Below are 11,489 nucleotides of genomic sequence, written 5' to 3' on the forward strand. Positions count from 1 at the left end.
GTGTTATAGGGGTTACTCAATCAGTATTATAGGGGTTACTCGGTCAATATTATAGGGGTTACTCTATTTTTTTTGCAACCGGACACATGGTGTGGCCAGTCGCACACAAGACGGACTGATTTAGTTATCGTGAAATATATTTTTTTTAATTTATTTATAATATGATAAAATTAATTAGTAATTGGTTACAACTTACAAATTTGATTAGGAGATAAATTAAGATTAGAATTCTTAGTTCTCTATCTTATCTTAGGATATGATTATTAATTTCCTATCTTATCTTTGTACTATTTTCACTTTATAAATATATAGGTGAATATCAATAATGGTTTTTGGAGAGAGAGATAATGATAAAAATTTAGTTTGATGAGCTTTGCTATCATAGGTTTAAGGAGTTAAACTAATTCAAACACAAAACTACGACTTTTATGCATCTTGTTGACTGTGATTAACAAGAAACCCTCAATTCCTGCAAAAGTTGGGATTATCCTTTTAATTTTCATGTAATTTCCTTAATTCTTACTAAATTCATTCTGAAAATTCAATGTTATTATAGCTTGCAATTCTTGTGAGTTTTGAGCTAGAGATCCACATCAACTAAACTGAAAATGAAGCTGGATTGAAATTGAACTGATCTAATCATATTTGAACTAAACCGGCTGGGAACTAAAATGAAATAATTTAAATAATTCCATTTTTTTCTAATGTTATAATAAACTTAACCAATAATTATATTTGAACTGAAACGAAATTTTTAAAATTAAGTCCAAAAGAGCATGACCTAAGACCCACGCACTACAAGAAAATAACCTATTTCCGACGGATAGATTCCGACGGACACGGAATTCTATCGGAAAATCGAAAATTCTAACGGAATTATATTCCGTCAGATATTTCCCACAAATTCAACAGTTCCGTCGGAAATCCGTCGCAAATTACCGACGGAATAAAAATCTGTCGGAATATATATATATACATTCCGACTGATTTTTACGTCGTAAATTATTATTTCCGACGGATTTTTCCGTTGTAAATTATTATTTCCGTCGGAATCTTATTTAAAAGAAAAAAAAAACAAAACAATACTCTTTAAAACCACAAACCCTAATGCAGCAGCTCCCAGCCCCCCTTTCACTTTCCGCCTCTTTCTTTCTGTCTTTCCCCTTTTTCTTTCTCTCTCCTTATATCCTTCTCTTTCCCTTCTTCTAGCTCTTCTGCATCTTCTCCTTCTCTCATCTTTCTAACCACCGGAACAACAACTACCAACACTGCATGTTTCTTCTCGTCTCTTCCTTTTCACCTGTTATTTCCCCTCTTTCTCTTCCTCCTATCTCAAACCATGACTGATGACGCCGCAACAACAACAATAAGAACCACCAACGTCGATGGAAACACCGACATCAACAACAACCACTAGCGTTAAGATGAACAACACCAACACCGCACAACAACGGCGCAACAAAAGCCACCGTCGCAACAACACTACCGTATTGTAGATCTTGTTTTAATTTAGGTTAGATTGTAGATCTACCTTTTTTTTTCCTTTTAAATTTTGATTTTAGTTAATTATTGATGTCATTGTAATGTTAATGTATAAATTTTGTTAAATAATTGTATATTTATATATTTCTTTGAATTGTTTTGGATAATTTTCGTTTATTTTTGTTTGCTGCGGTTTTGGTTTTGGTTGGGGTGGTTTCGATTATGGGTTACGGGTTTTGGTGGTGGATTTGGATGGTGGTGGGGGGTTTTGATAGTGATGGGGTAAATTTAGGCAGCGGTGGTAGATGAATTGCGGTGTTGGTGGGGTGAATTTTGATGGTGGCTTAGGAGCGGAGGGGGTACCGTTTAGGGTGGGGCTGTGTTTTTTTTTTGTTTTTTTTATTGACTTTTGACTTTTCCGACGGAAATTCCGTCGGAAATTTCCGGCGGACAGTATCCGTCGGAAATTCCGTCGGAAGACGGGTTTTCGACGAAAATTCCGTCGAAAAATGTCATTTTTTCTACAAATTCTTTTGCAACAACTGTTTCCGACAGAATTCCGTCGGAAACCCGTTTTCCAACAGGAAACAGGGTGTTTTCGACGTAAAATTTCCATCGGAAATAGCCTATTTTCTAGTAGTGCATGCTAAGATGTATGTGGTACCTCGTTATGGCCTTATGGGCTCCAATGGGGCATAGTGGGGCTTGATTGGGCCAAAACTACTTTAGAGTTTAGCAACTCCACAATAGACATGTCACTCACACACCTAGGTACCTTATACTGAATGATAGATGCTCGTCTTGATATTGCATAGTCCATCAAATCCTCAAATGTTCCATTCTTTTCCACTCGAATATCTAATGGCCCGGCTGACAGGTGTTCAGCCCGACTTCGTCAATATACCGAGTTAAGGGCCTCCTCAATGGCTAAAGAGCACTGGCCCAATACCTCATGATCTGGCTCAGTTGCGGTGTCGTTAGTTAAAAGCTCCAAATACATGACATAGTGTCCTGGTATAGATTTGACATTTGCATAGCTTGTGTACTCAACAACTCTTGCATTGAAGGTTTTGAGTAGAGTTGATGCGCTCTCAATTGCATTTTGCAACTCGAATTCATCTGTATTATCTATATCCATATTGAGTAGAACGTTCTTTCTGCTAACGAACTTAACTTGTGGAGTTGAATTTTGAAATCCTGTCATGTATAACACATCCCCGACTTTGTACCTATACATTTGGAAGTAATAAATATAGAAATGTCGTAAAACAAAATGTTGAGAAAGAAAAAATAACACACACTTTGTCAAAAGACTACCACTTGTACATTGTTAGCCAAGAGTATTAAGATAAATTACCTATACAATCCTGATTGTGTGGTGACTACAATCTCATACTCCTTTCCGACCTCCACATTAGCAAAGTCCACAATCCGATGAGTTGAGTTGTCGTCGAGTGGGATACACTCAAAATACGTCATGTTAGGCATAATCGTGTAGGAGACCTCCGAAGGGGCAAACATTGGATTAAAATTAGGTCCAAACAAGCACTCTTGAGGACACATACTTGTTAATTACCTTATGTAGCCCACCGCTATAATAGTCCAACATAGGTATATATTGAGCCATTGCACCCGTCACAATCACATCCAAGTACTTTGTATTGGGCCAAATCCTCCTAATTATCCCCTCCCAATTTTCACCTTCACATACATGGTTTATGAACTCTGAAAGCTCTGGGTCAGGCCTCATGATCTTATCCATGCAGGCCCGTAGGCCCAAATGAGTGATCGTTGAGCTTGAAGTACTGGTGTTGATGTCGTGACAAAGGTTGGAAAAGTGGACTTGGAGGAAACGGATGGCACGAAGAAGGCCAGATGCAAATATGGCTCTTATACATAGGACCTCATTGCGCTCATAAAGACCACATAACATTTGGGTGTACATGTACTGGAAGAGTCAGGGCAAAGTAGACCTGATCAAGTATGGCCCGACCCGATTTTGGGCAGAATTTTTTGGCCAGAAATCGGGTTGGGCCTGGCCCGGTCAAATTTTAATTGGGCGGGTTTGGAAATGTGTTTTTATGCATATTTAGTTGATTTCTTAGGCCTGATCCGAAAAGCCCGCACGACTTGACCATTTTGGGCGGGTTTGGGCACAAAAATTCTAGCCCGAAGCTTGGCCCGGTCCGAGAAGTGGGCATAATTTTTTAGCTTCGGCCCGACCCGCCCAATTATCACCTCTAGGGCAAAGTATAGCCTCATTAGGGCTAGTATAATTGTTGGGTCGATTTCTGAAGTGGCTACTATTGAAGAAGCTTGTGGTAAATGGACTAACCACTAGGCCTCCTGGAGTCTTCTTTTCTGTCTTGGTGAATAGAAAGTAGAGCCTTTTCCCTTTGCCTAATTCTGGTATGCATCTGTTGATGATACAAATTTAACAAAATAACAACTGTGGTTAGAGCTTCATTTATTTCACAAGCTAAAAAACGGAACGTAACTATAAGTATAATACGTCATTTATTTTAAGTTCTTTACACTTTGACATTTAACATTATTTACAATTTAACTCTGACAACATTTGAATTTTTTTAATTTTTAATAACATGTGATGTCTTATTACGATCATATCAAGATGTAGTTTTGAGATACAATTTTTTTTTACACATTTTACAAAAAAATGATATTAACTCATAAAAATTTTACAAGTGGCGAAAAATTAAAATGTAAGCAACTTAATCAAAACAACAGAGGTAACTGATTACTCCGTAAATATACAACTAAGTCCCAATATTGAGTAATGGCGATTATAGGAGATCAACTTACTCATTAATAAATGACATTTATAGGCTGTGAAGCAGCATCCTTGAATCCTTATCCTCAGCAGTTGTTGGAATCAATTTGCTTTTCCTGCTGAAGTTCCCGAGCTGCAATAATCTCAATTTAGAAAATGATAAATACATCCGTAAAGGGTTGTTGATAAGGTCATAAGGAGGTAACAATGGAAATATCAAGCATAATCAGGTAATCTGATCGAACCTTGATGTGTTTGTCCATATTCCAAAATTAATGCAGTCCCTCTATATTTTTGTAAGCTAGCCAAGTTCGGGAGAATTTTTAGTTTAATCATATGTCACAACTATAGTTGTGGATAGCATTAATAAGGGAAAATATGTAAACAAATATTTTTAGGGATGTAAATGTCTGCACACTATTCTTAATATTTAAAAAAAAAAAAAAAAAAGTAATTTACGTTAATGAGAACAAATAAGTAAATAAACATTTTAGAGGGTATAATAATTCAAACATTACTAATAAGAGTTATCTCAAACTTTTTACAAAGTAAGGAAATAATAAGTATATCAATTAGACTGTGGAATTTTGGACTTAGATCTGTCTTTGGATTGTAGGGTTGTTACTAGTCCTAGACCGAACCAATTCCAACCAGAAATTTTAAAAATTTAAGACTAAGAGACCAGACTAGTTTTTTGCTTGGACAGAACTGATAAAATCAGTCCAAGATCTGGATCAGACTGATTTCAATTGGATTTAAAATTTTCTCTATTATTTTAATTTTTTTTTTTTCAATATGCAAATAAGAGAAAAAATAAGCTTAAATAAAATGATTATTTATTGCATAAATTGAAAGTCTAACTTAAAATAACTTATAATATAAAAATGTTATAAAAGGCTAAAGTGAAACATTGTAGAAGTTTTATTTATAATTTTAAACTAAAATTGGTTCAATTCGACCCAAGATTTTATTTTAGGGTTTTGGACTAGGTTCAGTTTATTATCAAATCTTAACCGGTATATGAGCACCCATAGTGAATTAGTGATTGGTGGTTCTTTGATTTGCACCTTTAAGAAACACGGAGTATATAAATAAATCAAAGTACGTAAAATTAAAATCGATAGAAAATTACCTAATGCAAAGTTCAGTAATTGGTTGCGCACAAAGAATTGGTGAAGATCCCCATTAGCAATGGTTGGATATCCGGCTGAATATCCTCCTACGTCACCACTAGAACCTTGTTCTTAAACGTCTCAAGCCTAACACACCCGTTCATACCATGTCGTTTTAAGTACTCGGTGTCGGCGTTTTGGCTCAAAATCCTAGCCAAAACCTCCTTTTGTTGTTCCTCACACTTGCTCGTCACCTCCTCTATGAACTGCAACGTTAGCACCGCCACATTTTTATCTCTCCTCGCCATTGGCGTCGATCTATCGTAATAAAAAGAGTGTTGCTGTTGCAAGATGTAAGATGTATAAGAGAGTGCAATAATACTGCAGGCAGCTTGTGGTAGTAGCTTATTAATATTGGAGCTCTTGTTTGCATTAGAGTGATAGTAGAGAAATACTTAGTTAATGGCAAAAGAACGGCATGGTCACGTTAGAAGTTACGTAGATAATGCTCCACTTATGTATAAACAACAACGCAATAATGATTAAGGTTGTTGATTAACCTTAGTTGACTTAATGTGTTGTTTATCAATGCGATGTGGGTTGGTTATTGAGATTCTAGGGACTTCTTTCTAATTATTCGAACTTTTTATTACATTTTGGGATTTTACGCAGTTATTAAGCTTTGAAAATAGGTACTATTAGAATGAAAGTATTTGCTTTGAGAGTAGGTAAGTATTTTGAAAAATAGAAATACTTCGTTATGATGTATGTAAATATTTTGGTACTCGGTACGAATGTATAATGGGTCCACCCTAAAAATCTTGGGCCTTAGTATTCTTTAAAATTTTGGGCTCTTCTGTTAATTATCTTTATCTAAAGGGGAAAAAAAAAAAGTTAATGTGTATTACTGCGGCATTATTTGATGCTACTTTTTAAATGCAATTATGCGCCATACAACCAGCTGTATCTAATAAAACACCATTTTAAAAGTGCAAATTTTGTAATAGTTATAAACATAAAAATCTATATTTGCTCATTTCTAATTTAATTAAATGGTTAAAAATAATGTTTGTTTGGAAAGTGAAAAACTTTATTTTGGTTAAAAGTATTGGATTTATTATTGTTTTTGGGTGATATAGAGATTTTAATTAAGCATGTCTGTATTTTAAATAAAGAGTAAACAAGATGAAGAGTTTAATTAGTGAAATTTTATATTTTAAATGTGCTCAACTTTGACAAATTAGCAAAAAATAATGGCTCATAATATTTTACAAAGTCACCATAATTAACAACAATAATTAGATAGGCAATTAGGTGAATTATTCATGTATGCTATTTATTACACATAATAATTTCTTATTTAGAAACGAACATAATTACTCCATACAAAGAAAAAATGATTTGTAATAAAGAAAAAAAGGTGCACAAGCAAATAAAAAGTTGACGGCAGAACTACAGTAGTTGAAACACCATGCACGTAGTAAGATCGGAGAATTAGTTAGTGCCACCAAAGAGTTTCTTCAACTTCTTCACCTGTATAGCATCCAACAAAGTCATCTTCTTAACCAATTCAGTAGGAAGGTCATTTGCACCTAGGGAAGGGGTAGTGATTTCGAAGCCTGGACTCGGGCTGTTTAAGGTTACAAATGCAAGAGCAGGAATTTTTCCGACATTGACTTGGAAATGAAGTAATGTAGGTGGAAAGATCATAATATCCGCCTTATGTAATGTTTTGTAGAATGCGGTGCCATTTGTGTCTATAAAACCAGCAACAATTGTCCCCTCGGATACAAGGATAAGTTCTGACACTCGGTGTGAGTGAATTGGGACAGCTCCACCAACACCAATGTCTAGACGTCCCATGGAAAGGCCTAGACCGTTCAAGGCTGGGAACGTTACATCCACTGCAAAAACGGAATTAAGATTGAAAAGCTCATTAACTGTGTTAGTTATGTTACTTGGTTTACGCAAACCTGAGAAAACAAAGTCATCCGCTGTAAGGCTAGCAGGATTTTTACAAGGGTATCCTGCTGGTCCAACTGGATGATTAAAATCCGCGACACAATAATCAACGACTATTGTCGCATAAGAGAAAGGGGCAAGGAGAGCTAAGAGGAAGATAGCTTTAAGAGCATCCATGTTCGATGGAAGTTAGAAATATAAGATAAGAAAGGGAAGGAATTAAGATATGTTTTGGTTGGTGTGTTAGTGTCTTTTACATTGTTCCTATTTATAGAATCTAAATGTACAACAACCTCGTAGAAATTTCATTGATCATAAAATTATTAATGCATGGGACCATGGCTTACGTGGGAATAAAGATTAAAGTCCAATTCTTTGCTCATTAACCTTATTTTCAAAGTTTATAAAACCCTGTATACATTATTTTCAAAGTTTAACCCCCGGTTTTATGAACCTTTTTTCTTTTTATTTTTGTTTACAATTCTTTTCTCAATATTTAACCCCTTTAAAGGATCAACTAATTAGCGTAATGGAATTTTGAACTAGAAGGAAGCTTCAGTAAATTTACACACGAGGTGTCTAATTTGGAAACATGCTAATAAACAAATTCTTTTGACCAATGATTTTTTTTAAAAAAGATTTGGTAGATATGGAGAAAACAAAACCAAATTCTCGCACATGCTAATACGATCTGGGTTAGTGGGAAAAGCCTCCACTGCTATACCAAGTACTACTTTTTTTTTTTTTTTTTTTTTTGAAACATACCAAGTACTACTTGATAACCATACTAACCAATGTTTTTATTACTTTACCTGATTACCTCATTTCTTGATTGATAAATATTTACACAATTAACACATAGTTTAATTAAGTTGTGTAAGCCCGCAAATCTTACAACAATTACAAGACTTAAATATTCGTTGGCGTAACAACATACTTCGCACATATGTGTGCTAAGTCACAAAATGTATGTGATTACGTAACTTCACTAGCTTGATATGATAGATTTATTAAGAAATATTTTCTTTATATAATACTAATGGGAAAATAAGAGAGATACTTGACAGCGTTATACTACGTATAAATTTAATAAATCCAATATCCTGCCACATGATTTTGAGTATGAACTTTGAGAAAATTGCACATTGAGACAATTTGTTGAATATTTAATTTAACTTAATAACGATGCGAAGTGCCTCTCTCTGCCTTTCTCCAATACTATTATGTATAATTGTATAACTGATTCACTACTCATAAAGTAGTAAAGTCATACGTATGATAAATTTAAAATACTTCGTATACTAATAAGCATATATGGTTTTATAATATTTTTAGTAACCAGAGGCCTTATTCACTTCACCTCAAAAAAAAAATATTTTGTAAAATTAATTCCAATTCAGTAAAAGTAATTTTAAAGTAAAAATAATTTCCATTCAATAAAAATAATCTCAAATCAGTAAAATTCAGTAATTTTAACAAAGAAATATAATAGAACATCAATATAAATAAATACAGTTCAGTTAAAATAAGTTAAGTTCAATGAAAGTAAGTTAAGTTTAGCAAAAATAATTTCAGTTCAGTAAAAATATATTCAGTTCAGCAAAAATGAGGTGAAGTGAACAAGACCTTAATGGGTGTTAGGAATTATTTCATTTGTTTAGATTAAGTAATGTTAGTATTAAGACCCTGTTCACTTCAACTTAAAAAAATAATATTTAGTAAAAATAATTTCAGTTCAGTAAAATTAATTTCAGTTCAACAAAAATAAGTTTAGTTTAATAAAAATTATTCCAATTTAGTAAAAATCAGTAATTTTAAAGAAGAAATATACTACCTCCGTTTCATATTTTTTTTTGCAACTTTGGAATATTTTATATCTCACAAATAATACCCCAAAGTTGCAAAAAATATGAAACGGAGGTAGTAACAAAAAATCAGTAAAAATAATTTCAGTTCACCAAAAATAATTTCAGTTTAGTATAATTAATTTCAGTTCAGTAAAATTACTTTCAGTTTATCAAAAATAATTTTAGTTCAGTAAATATAATTTTAGTTCAGCAAAAATAAGGTGAAGTGAACGGGGCCTAAGTTGTACTATGTTTTGTCTAACTGAGTTTGGTTTTTTTTTATATTTTATTTTTTTTATTTTTTTTATTATTAAACACTCTATCGTTATATAAATGATATAATGTGATATTACAAAATTAGGCTATGTTTAAATCAACTTCTTTTAATTATTAGATTTGATTTCAACTTATTTTTTTAATTTTTCATTCTTTTTTATTAGACCTATTAGATAACTTATTTAGTTGTTTAATTGGCTAAATTTTGATCTTATATGTACGCTAATTCAAAGGGAAAAACCAGATGAGGTTTTATTAGATTCATATTAATGAATATTCAAAATAGGTAATTTTCTTAATATTTTTCATTTTGAGATTAAAGATATGTATAACGATAAAAATGTGCATATGAAACGATAAAGGAACTCAAACATAGTCATTACAGATTTCGAACATATAATTTCAAGCTTTTGGGGTTAAAAAAAATTAATCCAAAAACCCAAAAAAAAGAAGAAAAAAAGTACATGTTATTCAATTTTACAAAGGCACTTGTACACTAATGAACAGATAAACATAATTTATAAATTTATTAGGTTTTCGAAAATTAAACACATTGCATATCATCTTTTATTACATAGTTGTAAATATTTGTAAAACACATATATAATCGCAACATAGCATTAATTAGTGCCACCAAAGATTGACTTCAACTCTCTCACTTGCTCAGCATCCAACATCTTTTGAATTATATTAGTTGGAAGATCATTTGCAGCTAGAGCAACAGTTGTGGTTTGGAAGCCAGGGTTGGCGCTGTTTAAGCTAACAAATGCAAGAGCAGGCGAATCACCAACTTTTACTTGGAAGTGAAGTAATGAATGTGGAAAGATCATAATATCCCCCTTATTCAATGTTTTGTAGTAAGCAGTGTTATCCGACCCTATAAATCCAGCAATTATTGTACCTTCGACTACAAGGATAACCTCTGATACCCTATGTGCGTGAATTGGAATAGCTCCACCCACGCCAAAGTCTAATCTTGCCATCGAGAGGCCTAGACCATTTAGGCCAATGTAAAATCAATTGCTAGGAATGCAGAAGCATTAACAATATTTGTTGTGTTACCTGGAATACTTAGACTAGAGAAAACAAAGTCATCCACAGTAACATTAGCGGGATTCTTACAAGGAAATCCCGTTGGCCCACCAGGATAATTGAAATCTGCTACACAAAAATCGACGACACTTGTGGCGATTGAGAGATAAACAAGTAGAAGAATGAAAAAGAAGATTATTTTATGAGCATCCACGTTTGGAACAATTTTGAAATGTATGCTAGAATAAATTATTGTATGTCCAACTCTGTTTTGTTTCATCTGGTTGTGATATTGTCTTTGTATTTATAACATATTTGAATGGTAGAGTTATTCGCTAATCACTTCTTTTTTTTATTAATATATAAATGAATATAATGTCATATTCCCCATAATCGTCATTGTTAACGTGGATACTCGAAATCAATGTAAGCTACCACATACAATCTATCTTAGCTTCGATGAAAGTAATGGTAGAGTAACCAAGCCAAACTATTAATTAATTTATTAAATTTGGGGTTGATCTAAAATTTATTTTAACAAATAATTTTGACTATTGACATTGAAATGGTTTAATTATTCCAACAAAAAAATTTAAGGAAAATATGCCTAGAATCATTCATATATCGTAAATCCATGAAATATATTTTAAACTAAGGAAATATTTCATAAAAAATGAGTGAAAATATCAAATTTCCTTAATTATGCCCATTTTTTTTTTATTTAATTTTCAATTTATGGCTCACTTCAACCGCTGCAATAGCTGGTGATGGACATGGCCTTGGAAATTAAAAAGGAAAAATTGAGGTGATCACGTGCAACTCACACGATAATTAATTTGGCGCGAAAGTGGTAGTCAGAACAATTGTCGAACCAGGCAAAGGCTATGGTCAATCACAAAAAGTACTTTAAGATCCCAAATGTCAAATTTTTTTTTTAATAAAAGGCCATTCATTTCTTAGGCAAAGGGCATGAGATTTAATACAGTA

The 11,489-nt window shown here is 33.0% G+C and overlaps 1 protein-coding gene and 2 pseudogenes across 1 annotated transcript; all 3 read right to left on the reverse strand.

The window, feature by feature from the left end:
- Positions 1-1,805: 1,805 nt before the first annotated feature.
- On the reverse strand, positions 1,806-5,693 carry LOC110682943 (annotated as a pseudogene).
- A 929-nt stretch (positions 5,694-6,622) lies between these two features.
- Positions 6,623-7,983, reverse strand: LOC110682944 (auxin-binding protein ABP19a-like). The gene has a single exon (XM_021859290.1). It carries the CDS (start codon positions 7,522-7,524, stop codon positions 6,880-6,882), a length of 645 nt encoding a protein of 214 aa, XP_021714982.1. The 5' UTR covers positions 7,525-7,983; the 3' UTR covers positions 6,623-6,879.
- A 1,389-nt stretch (positions 7,984-9,372) lies between these two features.
- LOC110683115 lies at positions 9,373-10,782 on the reverse strand (annotated as a pseudogene).
- Between the last annotated feature and the right edge of the window lie 707 nt (positions 10,783-11,489).

This window comes from Chenopodium quinoa, unplaced genomic scaffold (genome assembly GCF_001683475.1).
Source record: "Chenopodium quinoa cultivar QQ74 unplaced genomic scaffold, ASM168347v1, whole genome shotgun sequence".
In the NCBI taxonomy this organism is placed as follows: Eukaryota; Viridiplantae; Streptophyta; class Magnoliopsida; order Caryophyllales; family Amaranthaceae; genus Chenopodium; species Chenopodium quinoa.

What these genes read in the sequence shown, in the direction of transcription:
- LOC110682944 (XM_021859290.1), bottom strand. Translation starts at nt 7,524, where the DNA reads ATGGATGCTCTTAAAGCTATCTTCCTCTTAGCTCTCCTTGCCCCTTTC.